General features: G+C 37.7%; 2 protein-coding genes across 6 annotated transcripts in view; both read right to left on the minus strand.

Annotated features, from left to right (window-relative positions):
• Nucleotides 1-13,408, minus strand: part of itga9 (integrin, alpha 9) — a 71,291-nt gene extending 57,883 nt beyond the window's left edge. The window contains exons 1-5 of the mRNA XM_014005308.1: nucleotides 12,807-13,408; nucleotides 12,454-12,581; nucleotides 10,191-10,297; nucleotides 4,369-4,492; nucleotides 2,096-2,163 (exon numbers count right to left, since the gene is read on the minus strand). Of these exons, the coding sequence (XP_013860762.1) occupies nucleotides 2,096-2,163; nucleotides 4,369-4,492; nucleotides 10,191-10,297; nucleotides 12,454-12,581; nucleotides 12,807-12,994 (615 nt within the window). The 5' untranslated portion in view covers nucleotides 12,995-13,408. The remainder of the gene's footprint in view (nucleotides 1-2,095; nucleotides 2,164-4,368; nucleotides 4,493-10,190; nucleotides 10,298-12,453; nucleotides 12,582-12,806) is intronic.
• Nucleotides 13,409-14,743: 1,335 nt separating this feature from the next.
• The window catches only part of golga4 (golgin A4), a 28,149-nt gene continuing 24,984 nt past the window's right edge, over nucleotides 14,744-17,908 (minus strand). For all 5 annotated transcript variants that reach the window (XM_014005746.1, XM_014005658.1, XM_014005506.1 and 2 more), the window contains 3 exons: nucleotides 16,913-17,010; nucleotides 14,955-15,041; nucleotides 14,744-14,874 (listed from right to left, as the gene is read on the minus strand). In XM_014005746.1, coding sequence (XP_013861200.1) covers nucleotides 14,860-14,874; nucleotides 14,955-15,041; nucleotides 16,913-17,010 — 200 coding nt within the window. In that variant the 3' untranslated portion in view covers nucleotides 14,744-14,859. The remainder of the gene's footprint in view (nucleotides 14,875-14,954; nucleotides 15,042-16,912; nucleotides 17,011-17,908) is intronic.

A 17,908-nucleotide genomic window follows, 5' to 3' on the forward strand; every position in this document is an offset into this window, starting at 1 on the left:
GTTCAATACTTTATCCCTGTGTCATTCCACATTGTTACAAATAACTTCATTTCAGGACATTTATCGTTTGATTTCTTTGTATGTTTGGATCACTTAGCTTGTTACCGACATCTGGTGAAAATTTCATGTCATTAGCACCTCTAGTAATATATTTCCTGAGAAAAATGGTGACGTGTTCAATACTTATTTTACCCGCTGTATATAAAAAAAGTTACACTCAGTGTTTGTTTTATGCTGCCCAATTAGCCGGTTTGTAGCAAGAATAAAACTTGATTAAAGTTGCACTAAATAATATGGTAACAACAATGTTGAAGACATGAAATAAACAAAAAATTAGCCAATTATTCTTCTTTCAACAGACAAATAACTTGAAACGTACATCACTGTAGGTCTAAAGTGAGCGTCGCTGTAATCTGAGACATGCTTTTCAGACTGTGGCACTCGTGCCCAACATCAGGAAGCTATTATAATGCCAATGTATTGAAATCAAAATGCCTCTCCATACTTTCCAAAAGCAGCATCATCAACTCAAAAACATGTTTTAAGACAGCAAACAGACAGAAAACACTCTGTGTCCGAGGATGACGTCGTTTGTAACGCTGCAAAGCTTCAGAAAAAAGAAAAACTTGTGCCTTTTAACCATTTTATCTCGTGGAAGCACACCAGAGGTCACGTGAACCAGCCACAGCCTTTCCTATCTGCAGCTGGAAACGATAGCTAACGCTTATCAGAAGCTAATCAGCGCAGCGCCGGTGGCCTTTGATATAAAATACTGGTGTAGAATTTGGATTTTCCACACCGTTTGACATCTTAAACAACTGTGAAAAGATACAGCTTAGTTGGTCGTGTAAAACGCCTCTGCTGACAATCCTCAGGATGCCAGAGTGAAGGCCGGCAGACATGAAGAAAAACAATTAAAATCTCATGAAGCTTAACAGTAAATACTATTTTAAACTCTTAAAACCTGACTTGTTGTTCATGACAGATTTAACAGGTAAATAATTTGATCCTATAAGTCAAAACACTTCATTTGTATCAAACTGGGATTTTATTTTGAAAGTTAACAGTTTATATTTAGCCACCTCCTGTCACCTGAGAGAAGGCATGTTGACAGATTAGCAATAAAACGTTCGAAGGTTTCCATTCTCCCTCTGTTTTTTTTCTTTTTTACTTTCTGTACTCTTTAGTGTGCGAGTCAGCTGGATTTTCTTTCCAGACTGACGGGGGAGGCCAGCTCTGTGTCCTGCCAGTAACCTGACATTAGGGACTGTTTCAGACACGTCTTCTGTAGAAAATTTAGTTTTTACCATGATTCCCTGGTTTGTTTTGTCCACAAAAATCCATGACACATTTACACTTTTCCCTAATGCTCGACAACTAACTGCATACCAGTGAAAATTAATGTGATAATTAGAGATTATATCAGAGTCAACGTTTGGTATGCACTCTAATTGAGAAAATAAGCAGATAAAAGTTGTCAAAATCTAGATTAAGCAGCAAAAAGCTCTCTAAAAGTATCAAACGCTAATTAAAAGCTAAAAGTAAAAAAAGCAAATCACTTGCTAAAACCTAAGAACGTCAAATGGCTAACTAGAAGCTAAAAGTAGCTAAATGTTAGCTGCAACAGTGTAGCAAAGGGCTAGCTAAAAGTAGCACAAATGTAGCTAAAAGCTAAAATCAGGGTAAAGCAAAAACAGAGCCAGATGTTTCTTTAAAGTAAAATTTTGAAGGATTTCTAAAAATCTTTGTTTTCTATTGGGAAACTATTTGTAATAAAATGTTTAATATTTTGAAATATACAGTTCTGAGTTACAAAAACCCAAAGTCATTGCATCCATGGCTTGAATGAGCAAAAGATATATGAATAGCTATAACAGAGTTAGTTTAAAAAATGTATGAAAATAAAATTCTGGAAAACAATAATAGAAATCAGCATTCACAAAATAAAGCACAAGTCTTCCCTGAACAAAAGCAAAGAGCAGAAAATGTCCCAGATGTGCAGAAAGCAGAGATGAAATGATAAACCATCTTAAACTAAGACAAAGGGGAAACAAGGAGTTCGATGTTACAAAGAGGAACAAGCGCGGTTACTGACCTCCGTGAAAACTCCCGCTATCCCGGCTTGGCATGAGCCGTGCTCTTCCCCGTACTTCTGCTTATGGTCTGCAGAGAAAAAACAAACCACAAATTATTTCACTGTGTGCTCGAGCCAGCATCTACTGGAGTTTTTCCTGCATTCCATACGGAGCTAGTCAAAGTCCCGGTCCCATCCAAGAGGAATCCAGGGGCAGGAGGCGGACTGAAGGGAAGGGGTGCAACGGCTTTTTAACAAAGCAGAACTCTTGGGTTAGAAAAATATTGAGCTTGGATCGGTGCAGAATGCTGTAAATATGCTGTAAATACGCTCATATAAAAAAAGTGTCCGACTTCTCAACTACTGTTGGCAATAAAAGGTGGTGAAGGATGTGCTGTRCTGACCTGGAAGCACAGCTAAGATGCTCAGCTGCCTTTGATCAAAACAGAGAAATGAACTGAAAATTTTTACAGCACAAGACTTCTAGAATATGTTGAGATTTATTTACTAACAGTTATGATTAACGTCTGCTTTCATTTTCTTATTTTTAAAGTAAACTTTTTAAATGAGATAACTCATCGCTTATGTTTCCTCCTCTGCAGTAATCTAATATAAACTCATATTTAAGGCCTGACAGAAGTCACATGACTCATCGGTTTCAATCACCATAAACTATCTGCAATCATTTCTTCATAACTCGTGTGGTTTGTAAATAATGTAAATATTTATTTCCGCCTTTGGTAATAAATTTTGTTCGTTTTAAGGGCAGTGTCCTTTTAACTCTTGTTTCAGAAGTTCAGCTCAGTGCATAAATCTGAGCTACTGCTGATTCCCATCAGCTTAATTATTATGATTAATAGTTTTCATTAGGTAATAACGACTTGTTACATAAGATGTACAGAACAAAGAAAAAAAGATTTAGTGTGGAAATGTTTCATGTTTGTGGAAAAGTGCCACTTCTCTGATCATTTTACACTCAAAAAACAGATATGATTTAATAAAAAAACATGTCAACTGGTTGAAAGGGAAAAAAATTGAATAGGTCCTCTGGACGGGTTCTTCTTTAATGAAACGTTTCGTCTCTCTTCCAAGAGACTTCTTCAGTCTGAGAGTTTCAGGCATTCTTGATAGGGAGGAACGTTGGTTTGAGAGAGGAGTAAAAGAAGCCATTTTTGTAAAGAAAGACCGTCCATCATTAAACAGAGGTGGAGGCCTCCGTTTTCAGCTGTCCCCCTCCTACAGTGCTGCCATTGGCAGTATCACTCCACCCCCTGTTAACAATAGGTATTAATTAGGTGTCAACGATAGCGGATCAGTCACCTGGAGGCAGGACTCAAAAGCCTGAATTTTGCCTGAAACTCTCAGACTGAAGAAGTCTCTTGGAGGAGAGACGAAACGTTTCATTAGAGAAGAACCCGTCCAGAGGACCTATTCAATTTTTTTCCCTTTTGATTTTTTTACCTGGATTACTGAGATGCATCAGGACATGTCAACTGGTTCCACTCAACTGAATTAATGCTTTTACTTTACAGTTACTTTACTTTTACAATATAAATGTTAAATGTAACCTTATGTGAAATGTAAACTTTAAATTTATTTAAAATAAATGCTCACATTTACTTCAGTAAATGTAAACTGTACAATCCAAATTTTACATTTATTTCAAGTTTACATTTTAAGTTTACAAGTAAAAGGTAATGTTACATTTTCTTAAGTTATTGTAAAATGTAAATGTTACATTTACTTGACGTAATGTACAATGTAAACTTTATGTAAAATGTAAATGTTACACTTAAAGTAATGTAAAATGTAAACTTTATATAAAATTTAAATGTTATATTTACTTAAGTAAATGTAAATGCGTTCTACTACTCAGTTCACTTGAGTGGAATCCATTTACATAACTTTTAAAAAATTAAAACCACTACATCTGTTTTATGAGTGTTGCTTTCCAGCGACTGCTTTGCTTGTTTTAGCTATTAGCATTGCTTTTTAGTTTAGTTTTCAGTTTTTTTCTAATTTTAGACTTTAGATTTTGCTTTGATATTTTGAACGTATGTTCCAGTTTTACAGTTTTTAGCTTATTTAACAAATTTAAGCTAAGTCATTCAACATTTTGCAGTCAGACAACGTTTTTGTACCAAATTTGTTGCTATTTTTGAAAGAACGAAGGGAACAATTCACGAAAGAGTTTCTTGTTCCTGTCGCTCAATGTCAAAGCAAAAGTTTTCCATTTTTGATGTTTGTGAGTGGGATGGAAGATATTTCAAATGAACCAGATGCTCCTACTGTACCTTCATAACAAGGTATGAGAGGTTTTGATCTGCCCTGAAGCGTTGCGGGGATGATGGAGCAGTATCCGTGAGGAAGGATGTGTTCAAAGTCGTAGAAGACATTTTTCCAGCGGTGAGCACAAGCCTGCAAGAGAAACACAAACAGACACGAGCTCATTCAGTAAACATGAACACGTCGGGCCGTAGGCAGGACTCCTCCGACCACGCTGACGGTCTCAGCTGTTTCCTCCTCGCTGAGCTGGAGTCAGAACGTCTCTGTGGCTGTCAGATGATCGTCAGAGGGACAGGGGGAATTAAAAGCCTTCCATTCCCCCCACCCCGACCATACTGGAACAGTCATGGTCTGTGGTGTGAATATCTCTGATGGAGCCTGAGATTCTGCAGAATTTTCACAATAACATTTATGTTGTGTAGTTGTTGATTTTTATTTATTTATTTATTTATTTATTTATTTATTTATTTATTTATTTATTTAGTATATTTTAATTACAAAACAGCTCCTCAGATGGGAAACTGGAGGAGCCACTGGTTCAAACAGCACCGACAGCAGATTAAAACAACAAAAAATACAAACTCCCACTAAAACAGAGATTATGTTTCTTGAACTGACATTGAACCATTCTAAAACAATATTTTTTCTAAAATGAAACACTCCACAGATCGATAACCAAACAGGATAATAAAAGTTGGGATTTTGAAGTTGTGCAAACAGAAATAAGTGATTGTGGTAATAAATGGGGGGGCCTCCCGAGGGGATTGGTGGTGAGGATTCTGTGGCTCTGGGGACCGCTCTGGATGCCTCTGTGCAGACGAAGTCCACTTAAATCCCCCCACCACACACACACACACACACACACACACACACAACCCAACATCCTCCTCTTCTGACAAAAATACAAAACGCCGCCGTCCTACATGGATATGAGAGTTCAGCAGAATGAGAGTAAAAACACAGACTTATTCTCACAGAGTTATAATTGTAAATAACTTTAATATTGTTTGTTTAACTTCGACTAAACATGAAACCTCATGTTCCTTAGCATGGCTAACAAATAACTGAAATCTACCTGGTATTTCTTGAATAGAAACAGCGTTTTAACACATCTTCTTATAAAAACTGAAAGGTACTATGTGTACAATGGCCTAAATATAAAATAAGTACTACAAAAATACTATTAAAAGTAAAATTAAGTGAGTTTTCCTCACTGTTGAGTTGTGATAAGAAGCTGCCGCCTTGAATTCGGAACTTTCCCACTTTCCGACTGGGAATTCCCACTGAAGGAACGTTCGAGCTTAAAATTTACGACTTGTAAGTGGAAAATTCCCACTTCCCAGTACAAATGGGCTGCAGCAAAAGTGGCTGGCAAAAATGCAGCTAAATGTAGATTTRACATGACAAAATTCGCCATTTGGCTACTTTTGAATCCCGTGCATCTCCGTCATTTTGCGGACAAAATAATCAGCATGCATTTTGGGAAATGTAGTTTATGATCAGTGCAGCTTATTTTGAAATATTAAAATGGGACTATTCTACTAAATTGCTGAGGTGGCCACAGTTACTCAGAGCCAACAGCTTCAGAGTCCAGACAAGTATTATCTTTCAACTTTTAATTTAGTTTATTGTGTTGCATTAAATCATGAATTTAAAATTTACAATTGATTTAATATCTTTTTTTTATATGAAACTGAGCTAAATATAAACATATCTATTTGGTCACTTTTGGCCTGCTGGCCTTGAGTTTGACATGTGCATTAGAAAGACCAGCCACAGCAGAACCTATGCTAACAAAACGATAAGTTTTCACATCACTGATGCTACGTTTAAGTAAAATAAGCCTATTTCTGTATGTTTTGGGGCTGATGACATAGCGCATACAAGGTGTTAACAGTAAGTGACTTTGACTCGTAGAGTACTTGGAGATGCACGTAGTACCTTGTAAAARTCCACCCAAAACTCCTAGCTTCATCAGTAACCATTACAGCACATTTCTGTTTCAGCGCTGAGAAACAACCGTTGGAACCGAAGAAGCCTCGACAAACAATCCCTGGGTGTTTTCAGCGTCAATTTCCTGCTCTGTTAGTTCAGTCGCCAKAAACGAGGCTTTCACTGAGAGCACAGATGAAATCACCACCGTCCACATCTGCCAAGCAACAGTTTTCCTCTGCTGAGTCTGTTCAGATGAGATTAAAAGAAAAGACTTCCGCGCTTCAGGGAGGCGCCGCAGCACGTGGCTTTGGAGAGCAACTTCCTCTGTTTGATGGTAAACCCTGTCAGAACGGTCATGAGGCTTCTGGTTACACAACTCTGCACCAAAGTGACAACTCCAAGAAGCACTCAGTGTTTTTGTCTTGACAGACGGGCTGACAAGTAAAAGGTTTGACAATCAAGCCAGTGCAGTCCACGAAGGTATCCCAGATAGCAAAAGATGTTAATTAAATGTTGAATTTTGGTCCAAAAGGTTGTTTTTTGGTTAAGGTGGACGATTGACGGTGGATCAACCATCAAACAATCATCCAGTTCTAGCCAAGRAACCAATGTTGAAAAGGTGTCATTGAATCATTGCTGTTTTGTGATCAAATTCTATTGGTTGAAATGCCAACATCTAATRGATTTTAAGTAAACTTACGCGGTTTGTCGCACCCCTCCTCCTCTTTGAGCTCTGGGTGAGAGTATTTTATCACTGGGCAGGGGTTTATCACGTTCACGTTGAAGACAGTAGGCTGCGATTTTTCTCTTTACATTTTCTTACTTATATACACACACACCTCTATTTACAAGTGGTAGGCAATGTCCCAACCACACAACCCCTTCTGCATTTCATCACTCAGTTTGCTGCTGGCCTGTTTGCAACCACTGCTTCTGACTGATTTCCTAAATAAAATAGGATATTAATGCCATGTTGTCATATTTACGTTTGTGTTCACACAATTTTATAAATATGGTAATGTAAAATCCTTTTTTGTTGTTCTGGCAATGTGTTCAGGTTTACAGTGTGATTTTAGAAAAGTTTAATATTTTAATGTATGTTCACATACAAAATAAACAACTTAGGCCCCAGTACAGAGCCTTGAGGGGCTCCACATGTGATATACCAAGTTTAGATCTTATTTGTGRAAACTGTTTCCTATCTTCCAAATAACTAGATACCCATTGTGGCTTTAGAAAAGTTTAATATTTTAATGTAAAATGGACAAGGAATCAATATTGATTCCTGTACATTAATATAAAATCAACACAAATATACCCGTAGATTACCATTTAGATCAGGGGCGTCAAACTCCAGTCCTCGAGGGCCGCTATCCTGCATGTTTTAGAGGTTTTCTTGCTCCAACACACCTGATTTTGAACGCTGGGTAATTAACAGGCTTCTGCCCAATTTGAAGAGTTAAAGCAATCACTGAATCAGGTGTGTTGGAGCTGGAAAACCTCTAAAACATGCAGGATAGCGGCCCTCGAGGACTGGAGTTTGACACCCCTGATTTAGATGATGGTTGAATCACCATTGATTCCTAACATTGATTCAATATAGAAAACAAACAAAAATGTGAGTGTAGAACCATGTTTAGATGATGGCTGAATCAACCATTGATATGGTATCAGTTATGATGGAAAACCTAACGTTGGTTTAACGCTCAAGTCACCGACCACTTTTTGTATAATTCTGATGTCAGGCTTCAACATGGATTCAACGTTTCGGCCTAACCATATTGGCAACATTGATTCACTCATATTTTGCCTTCTGGGATAAAACATAGAGCAAAAGGAAAAGAAGGGAACCTTGARGTAATTGGAGAGGAAAATTGTTTTAGATATTTTAAAATCAATCAGCAGGAGATGTTTGAAGACTTTCACCCGTCAAGTCGCTCGGCATCAACAGAAGTCAACAAACTGCCCTGAACAACTGAGCGGGCTGCTCTCCACCCACCACAGGAGACCAGGGGGGTTAATATTTAATGAAAAGTTAGATGGGACCACCGCTGTGGGGCTGAAGCCTAAACAAACTGCCAGCAGCCACACGATCTCTGTGCAAACACTTCACCACGCTTCTCTGAGATTAGCACTGCTGCGTTTTAAAAACCCAACTTCATCGCCCGCCCCGTGTCTGAGCGAGTGTTTGTGATGAAGCACTGAGCAGATTTTAATCAAATGTTCTGACAGTAATCACTGGATATACGTCTAAAACTCAATCACTTTTTAAAGTTAGCCCGATTCAAGATGGCCGCCGCAGCTYCTCAACCTTAGGAAAGATAAAATAAGTTATAACTTAGTTCTTTTTAAAGATACTGAGCTAAGATTTGGTGTGATAGTAGCAGAGAGTCATTCACAACAACAACAAAAACTATGACGCAACTCGGTCTGTTAGTAAAATATCTCATGAACCACGTGACAGATTTTAACAAATCTTTCAGGAAGTAATCATTGCGTAAATGTACTARGAGTGTAAATCACAAGCTTCATTGCYATGCAATATTATATTGATTTGTTTGGARGACYAGATGCTGCTTCTCATGAAAACAATTTTGATTCAATTTAATTCTGTCAAGTCTGATTTATATGATGCAGGTTATGTGTGACCATTACAGTTCTTTCACTTCCAATYCAATWCKYARTTTGCAGCCTTGAGTATTGATCYGTATCGATCRGATATTAAAAGYAATRATATATATTTATTTATTTTTGTATTGTAGAAACTTTCATGTCTTGATCAAGTCAAACAGTAAATAATAGTAAACAACTGTTGGTATAAAAAAGACTGGTCCCATTTATTATTAACCAATGGGTTACATCATTTTTTACTTAAATCTAAGAATACTGTACACTTAAATACAACAAATAAATAAATAATGAAATAGTAAACACTGAAAAACTGCCTCAATCAATCCAATAAAAACAAAATATATTTTAAAAGTGTAAAACAACTTTTCAAGCTCACTAAATCCAAGCGCTGCTGGATAGAAATCCTGAGCAGACTGCTGGATGGACAGTTTTGTATCAGAGATTTTAGATGCAGGCTAATATAATACAAAATTATTATTATTTTGGTTAATATCGAACCGATATCCGARAGTGATATCGGATCAGGACACTCCTAATGCGGGTTTATGATGTTGATCCACACTGGGAATAAGATGACAATATGGACCGATGTTTTCATTTTGRCTTGATGTAATTAAATCATCAATCATTTAATCAATATATAAATGAGGATTTATGTATTGTTTCAACCCTAATATCAAGTGTAAAAGTTTTGGAGCTAATCCAAATTAAAATGGCTGCCGCAGAGTGCAGAAAACACAAAGATGGTTATAATTCAGTCACTTTTACAGATTTTGAGCTAGCTGTGGTAGTAGCTGAGAGTCATTCACAGCATGTAATCTGAGCACGACGTGCGGTTGCACGAGATCATGCGAACTTTGACAACTTTCTCAACATGAGATGATCTTAGACTAAAGCTCTAGCATGAAAGCTGAAGGGGAAATGAGTTCTGTCAAGACAATAAACTGTTTACTTCACACAAACTCTGATTTACTTTCTCCTCCAGTTCCACACGATGTAAAGGTTTTACAGAAATATGTAAATGAGTCTGACTTCAGTTGTTACTCCAGCTTCACTTTATGTAAAAAAAAAAAAAAGAATCATTAAGGACAAACCCACTTCCCCCCTCCTACTAGTGGAGGCTTGTAGGGAGACCAAAGGGGAGGGATGTCAGAACCAGCTGTGGTTTAACTGTGTGGTTCATGAAAGGACATTTGTAACAATGATGTGGGTAAAAATCCGCTCCATTTTATACTCGATTAAGCAAACTCCAGAGGGAACTCACCAGGATTTGCCCATTAGCTCGGTCCTGGCGGGCCAGGCTGACCCCCATCCACTCATCGTCCCTGTCTCCTTGACACGTCTTCCCACAAGACGCCCTCGTCCCGTTTCCTGAAAGACAATGAAGGAAGTCTCCAGATGTTTGGATCGGCGGGACACGAGCAGAAATTTACTCCTGAATGTGAAAGGATTTTTTTACACAGCCGCAGATTAAACATAAGAATAAACAGGGAACAATAAAATCTACATGTATTTAGATAATCTGCATACTTGTTTTGGATTCCTTTAGCACCAATAAAAACATTTTATAAAAGACTAAAGTTCAAAGGGAGTTTGGGACACAGGAGTAGAAGCAATGGGACCCTGCTGGATCTTTTATTCCTATTTAAATGGTTTTAAGTATTTTTCATTTTAAAACAGATATTAAAATACTCTGTGATGGGGATCAGTGAACTCCTAAGTGGATTGTTAATTCCTTTCGGTCTTTTATTAAAGTGACACCTCCATTATTAGGTTGTGACATAAAAAAAAACAGGCTGACATTAGACACTCTTCAACTTGTGTTTAAACCAGATGTGAGGACTTGAGTCGTTAATATTATGACTTTAGCCTTGACTGGAAAAATGTTCAGAGACTTGTGACTTGTCTTGGACTTTTACACCAATTACTTGGGACTTGAACTGAACTTGACCCTGTTTACTTGAAAAGACAAGATATTTTACCCAAAATCTGAAGTTTAAAACACATTGTTTATAGTCGGCCTCCAAAATCAATTTCACTCATTTCATATTAACAAACCATCTGTCTTTTGTTTTACTCTGTACATATGTGTGCATGAGCTGCAGCACAGCAAATCAAATTAACCCGATTTTAAAAAAAAAGGGAAATTTCAGTTTAAAGGAAGYCTATTTCTACTGCTAAGTTTATTTGAACTGTTCAATATAAAGGGTGTAATTTTTTCAAAATACTTTGTAAGTTTAGCTGCACAGGGTTCATCACAATTGGAGAAAAATACAGAWTTTTCTGCAACATTGTTTAAAAAAAGACTTGAAAATACTTGAAATTCCAAGTTTCAGACTTGGGACTTGACAAGTTCCTGTCTTTGCTTTAGATTTGACTTTGGACTTGAGGATAAAGACTTGCAAAAATAAAAACTTATCTATTTTCCGTTGTTTAAGCAGGCAAATCCCATTGAGATCGCGGATCTCTTTTTCAAGGGCCTGAAGACAACCTTTTYTACATATTTTTGTGTTGTGGGGGAAACCGGAYTACCCGGAGAAAACCCACACAAGCTGGAGGAGAACATGCAAACTCTGCACAGAAAGACCCCAGGTCCYAACCAGGGATGGAACCCAGGACTTTCTTGCTGTGAGGCGTTGATGCTAACCACTGAGCCGTCGTGTCGCACCACTTGACTTGATCCCACCTCTGGTTTAAACAGCTGACATGACAACAATTTAATAAAACTCCTGAAACTACATTACAGCTTTTAGTTTTAGCGATCCACCCCAAATTTTACAAGGGCTCCCCATCGGCCCCCCCGTTAGAAAACACTCTATGGCCGCCCCTGGATGCAACACAAACATTTCGGTAGGATTAGTTGGTAAGTTTAAAAGCTTACTTAACGCTTCTACATACATGTATAGATAGACAGTAGGTGAAATGTGCAGAAAGCTTGTATATAAAAGAAAAGCAGAAGTGTTCATGAATAATTGTGATTAACTGTGAATCAAATGTTAATGTGGCATATATTATTTATTTATTTGTTCCCGAGAGCTAAATGTAGCTCAGATATTTATGTTGGTTTGCTCCGCTTCATGTTAGTTACACATTGACTCAACAAAGTTAATATTAAAGCTTGCACCCTGGCCTTTCTTGGCCACAACAACAGAGACATGACGGTGGGGTGCCTTAAAAGTTCAAGAGGTTGATTTTTTTMGGGGGGCTCACATGCTTGGAAAATATTAGTGGAAGCATAAATCATAGTAAATAAAAATACTTCTGAACCCCATGCACACAGAACCCCTCTTGTCTTCTGCTTGTCTCAGTTCAGAGCTGAAGCTAAGAGCAGAATAAGGCCGCATTATTCTGATAAAACAAAACAGATGCCTGAGGAGGGGGGAGAGTTTATGCAAAGAGTGGACAAGAGAAGGAGCAACAGAGAGGCAGCTTTTCCTGTAGTGAGCGTTGCACAGATACTGCAGTGTGTGTGTGTGTGTGTGTGTGTGTGTGTGTTTGTGTGCAGGCTGCGGCTTGTGGTGACTGACCTCTGCCCAGATCCATCTCTGTGCAGCGCCGCTCCGGGTTGCTGTGAACCCGACACTTGAACACGGCTCCGGGGGAGCGCACCGAGCTGCTGTAGGAAGAGTTTGCCTTGGGTGCTCCCACTATGATCCTGCAGACATGACGAGGAGGAGGGTGGAACGTAAATGTACATGAAAACTTTTAATAAACTCTTGGCTTTACCAAAAAAAGGATTTTTAAACTATGTTTTGAAGGTGCAACGATTTCACACTTCAATATTTTAGGCTGTGGAAGCAAATTAAATAATATTTAAGAGAGTTAAAAAAGCTGAGGAGAGGAGAAAACAAGTTCCACGAACTATAAACGCGACACTCACCAGCGCGTGTTGTCATGAAAATGCTCCAAAACAGAGTAGCCAAAAAAACTGGAATTAGGTCCGCGGAACACCAAAGGGTGTTCCAAGTCTATATTGTAAGAGTAAGCCAGTGAAAAGGAGAGATAGATGTAAAAAACTTGCTGTATTCCTGTTTTGCGTCTGAGCAGCGGAGCCATCCCTTTGCGCATCGTGCGTAATAACGCGCCCGAAGTGTCCAAAAGTAGTTAAAAAAAAAACACAAGAAGTGGGATTTGTCAGCTCCCGAGGGGTCAAACTTTTACCAACTGTCTCTTAGYTGCTTCTTCCTCGTTCAGCTCTCCATTTAGTCTGAGAAGAAGCGAGAAAGTAACGGTCCAGTAAATAAACGTGCGTCAGCTTCTCTCCATTCTGTGTCAGTCTGGGGAAGTTGTTGCGTCCAGCCTCGGTGTGTCGCTGAGTTTAAAAAAAATAATAAGGCAAGTCAAGTCCACAAAATATCTCRTGGAAATAAAAGCTGCTTTGCTTAAAATAAAAGCTTTAGTGTCTGGCAGRGCGGCTGCGGAGGTGAAAAGTCGGGGTTTTAATGCGAAGGCTCAAACCGGTGAGAGGTCCTTTTCGTTGTGYCCCACGGACACGGAGAGACTCGAGTGGGATTTCTGAGGCGCAAAGCATCACATTTCATCTGTGGGCTTTATTGGGGCTCAACCCACTAGTTGGGAAAGATGAGGGCGCGCTGCTGCCACCTAAAGGTTCCTCTGCTCACAGCGAGCCAGTAACACACAAAGCTTCTTTAAAAAAAAGTTTCTCTAAAATCAGATTCATCCAAACAACTTAGAACAAAAAGTAGGGAAATTTGAAATTGAGTTATTTTTATCTTGTTGCAACAATGCTTCTTGGAAACAAATCTCATTGGAAAACCTGTTAAATTCCACTTTAAATGGTGCCACATTTGTAAGGAACATGCATGTCTGGGACGAGCAGTGGAGCTAGGTTGCACAGACATAAAAAAAGCCAAAATAGCTCATTTTGAAACTTGTTTTCAGCTCCTGACACACCCAGGTGCTGCCAATCAGGAGCCCATAAAATATTTATTGCCAAGAAGGGTTGTGACAACAAAGAAATAACCTACAAAACACAAACTTCCTTTTTTTGCTAAGTATTAATACCAAAAGATGGATAACCACATTATTTTGTTCATGCACGTTTTAATGTACTTCATAGRTGTCCGGTGCTAAATYAAATAAAAACATTTTAGTTACTGAAATATAACCTTTTGTTCCAAGTGTTTGTTACCGTGTTATTACACGTTTAGTACCACCTAAACCSTTAAATGGACAAGTTGTTGGATATTACAAAACTGCAAGGCGACAAAGAGAAAGTGACAAAAAGTGATGTGTAAATAATTTTTAATCTCGTATTTAATTAGTCTGYAAATCCAAAGTAAATCAGTAAAATGCCCTACATTACATTTTATTCTTATAATACAATTTACAGTTTTTTTGTTTTGACTTTTTCAGTCAAGTTTCAAAATACAAAGCGTAGAAAAGTCGTGTTGAACAAACGAGGTCCAGAGGCCAGAATCATAATCTGATGAGTGCACAGTTAAAGGGTCATTTACACTTTTACAGAGGAAGCGATTTAGACAAAACCACAACACACACACAGACACACACACACACACAGAAACCCACTGAGCATCAGCATCAGTATATGATATCATTTATTGCACAAGCCAGTCTGTCTGAACACAGCCTAACAAGAAAACCATTTATCCTCATCTAAAATATAAATTAAACTTAACTTTAAAGTAAAGGAAGAAGATGGAAGATTTGTGTTTCTGTTCGAATCTCTAATTCCCTCATACCATCCTCACACACACACTTGCGCTCTAGATTGTGCTCACACACACACACACACACACACACACACACACACACACACACACACACACACACACACACACACACACACACACACAACGATACAAGACACAGAGAAGAGCTTGATATTGTTCATGGCAGTCTTCTCCTTCAGCAGCAGCAGATCTTCATCAAGAAGTATCCACATCAAACACTCATCGTAACCAAGGCTGAGGAGGCAAAAAGGATTCGTTTTAATAGAATAATTAAGATGTCAGCTTTAAAAATTAACCCTGTCATAGATGCTTACAACAGGTTTAGAGTCTTCTTTGTCCAAAACTTTTTGCGCTTGGTCTGGAGGAAACTTGAGCATAGATGTAATGACTTTGGCCATTGTCTGCAGAGAAAAAAAAACAAGAATAAAGTTTAATGAAGAGAATGATACAGCTTAGCCTGRTGGAGAAATATGTAATGGTATAATGTGTATTTATACGAGCTGTTGTTCTGGGAGTTAACCTTTATTTTCTTTTTTGTTTTTGTTATTTGAAGACCATTTTGTTTAAATGTATTTTTTCGAGAAAAGGGGCAGATATTAGATTTTTTCTTCTTCTGCTACCTTTCATTTATGATTTGTAGTTTTATTGCATACAGAATTTATGTTTATATAGAATTTGTTGCTTTTTTATATAAAAATGAATGAATAAAAWAAACTAAACTAAAAAAAACCCTAAAGTTTTTCTTCCTAAACACCGTATTTGGTAACTGCTACCTTTGACACATCACAAAATCAAATTAGAGTTTCTCTGAGACAATTAAAGCCTAACGAGACAAAAGAAAAAAAAAAGGGATGAAAATTATCTCCATAATSAACTCCAGGCCCATCTGCCACCGAGCATACATTTCCCCATAAACTCAGGGGATAATCAGAAACAGAGCTGCTGTGTAGGAAAGTTAACCACTTGACTAACTCGAAACAAGGTCAGCGTGGCTTCCAACGGCAAATCTGTGTCATGCAGGATGCATGTGTTCGCAGGCAGCCTGGAGGACATCCTCCTCACAGAAGGCGGGAGGTCTGCAGTGCTGCTATAAAAAAAAACTGCCTGTTTGCTGAGGAACGYAGGGGAAATCCTGCTGACTTTAGGACCCTCAACAACAGCTCAGTTCATTAGGAAGATCACGGTTAATTACCGAACCCAAACCTGAACACATGATTTTGACGTGGCGTCATTAACCGTCTTAGTTTGTGAAGAAGACAGAAGTCATCTGCGTCAAAAAGACACAAACAGACTCACTCTTTAATATCTGCTGCTCTTCCTGTTTGATGGTTCCGTATCATTTGTTTTAGTAGATGGATGAAGGTATTTAAAATCTATCAGAGGATCCCTGCTACTGCTGTCACATTCAACCAGATTACAAGAATCCAGTGTTGTATAAAGTACCACAAAGTGATACTTCAGTAAAAGGTTCTTACCAAAAATTTACTTTGGTAAACATTAAAGTCTCCTTTAGGAATATTACTTGAGTAAAATTCTTTAAGTATCTGATATTTTTTGTACTTAAGTATTAAAAGTAAAAGTATTGATTTAAAATGAGCAGTTAGATTTTCTGTAAGGACATTTATTAGGTGACCTCCCTCCAAAAATATGCAGAAATGACTGTTGTATTAAAATAATTAATTTATGTTAAATTTAGGATGCACTAGTCCAGCTGTTTCAGTTTATATACATATATCAAGGCTGCACAAAACTTTTCCCCAAATGAAATATATCTGGGCTGCAGCCAAATACAATAACATAATTCATGAAATACAAATACTTCTTAAGTACAGTCCTTTTATTTTAATGATTATGTCCTGCTGGAGTGTGACATGATTTGTTTGTGTACAAACTAATTCGGTATCAGAGTTTTATATATTTATACTTCTCATTCAAACACAATTAAATTCACTCTAAGAGGCACAGTTTATATGGAAAGTATTTATTTTTTACAATAACAAGCTGGAAAGAAAACAAGCAAATATGAAAAAAGTAACGACTTTCTACTTCTTGCCTTTTTAAAAATGTAAGGAGTAGAAAGTACAGATAATTGTGTGAAAATGTAAGAAGTAGAAGTAAAAAGTCATTACGCAAGTAAAGTACAGATACCCAAAAATTCTACTTAAGTACAGTAAAGAAGTATTTGTACTTAGTTACTTTACAACTCTGCAAAAATCTAAATGTGTTATTTTCATGTGCAATTATTCACATCGTATAAGACAGAAAAGCTTACTTTAGTTTCTCGTCCCATCATATACTCAAACAGCACCTTCCTCAAATACTCCATCTCAGTGGATTCTGAAAGAGAATCAGGAGTGTTGATCCCAGGACCTGAAAACAAAAATTGAAACYTTAAATTCACAGCAACGGAATAATTCAATTTCAAATAAAATGACGTCATTGTTAGGTTAGCATAAACATGTCTGGAGACGTATGCTCTGCACAGGTACAAATCAAGCAGAGGCTAATCGCAGTAAAGAATGAGGAGCCTCAGCGTGAGCGCTTTAAAAACTTCACGAGATGAACTGTGAACGTTTTAATTCTCTGCCCAGAGCCAGAACACCATTACCCCACTCAAATCAATGAATGAGAAAGTTTGTGTTAACAGCTCGGGTGGATCTGGTAACACTTAGTTACAACTTTTACCACTGAAACGTTCACATCCACTTGTTTTCTAATTAGGTGGAATTATTGTTTAGATCACGATAAATGTGCCCGAACTCAAGAGAGATTTTGAAAACTGAAAGGAGGAGGAAAAAAAAAACAGTGATTAAGAGGTGCAAATTCTTTGATCTTTGTCTCAGATCAAAAGGTCAACAATAAATCCTGTAGTCTTTGATCTCTTGACCTCATTTTGCCCTGGCTTAACCTAACATCCCACCAATCACACAACACTCCTGTGGACATGAAACTGGCTARGATTAACCGTCTGACCAGCACCAGTACAGTTAACAGAGACCTCATTGAAAAAAGGATGGTTTTATTGWTGCAATAATARATTTTGGATTGGAAGTAGTTTGTGTTCTAGAGTTGGAGGCTTCAAAAGATCTGTGTAATGTAGTGAAGTTAGGACTACAGTTTGCAAAAACATCACATCAGAGTGGCTCCTTTACCCCTCACCAGTTCTCTTCTTTAAAAGGGATCCCCGATTAGTTGTAACATTAGACTTTATTTAATAAACATATATTTTAACTGTAAAATAAAGACTGTAAAAATAATGTAGGATGTT

This window comes from Austrofundulus limnaeus, unplaced genomic scaffold, assembly GCF_001266775.1.
Source record: "Austrofundulus limnaeus strain Quisiro unplaced genomic scaffold, Austrofundulus_limnaeus-1.0 Scaffold0, whole genome shotgun sequence".
Taxonomy (NCBI): Eukaryota; Metazoa; Chordata; class Actinopteri; order Cyprinodontiformes; family Rivulidae; genus Austrofundulus; species Austrofundulus limnaeus.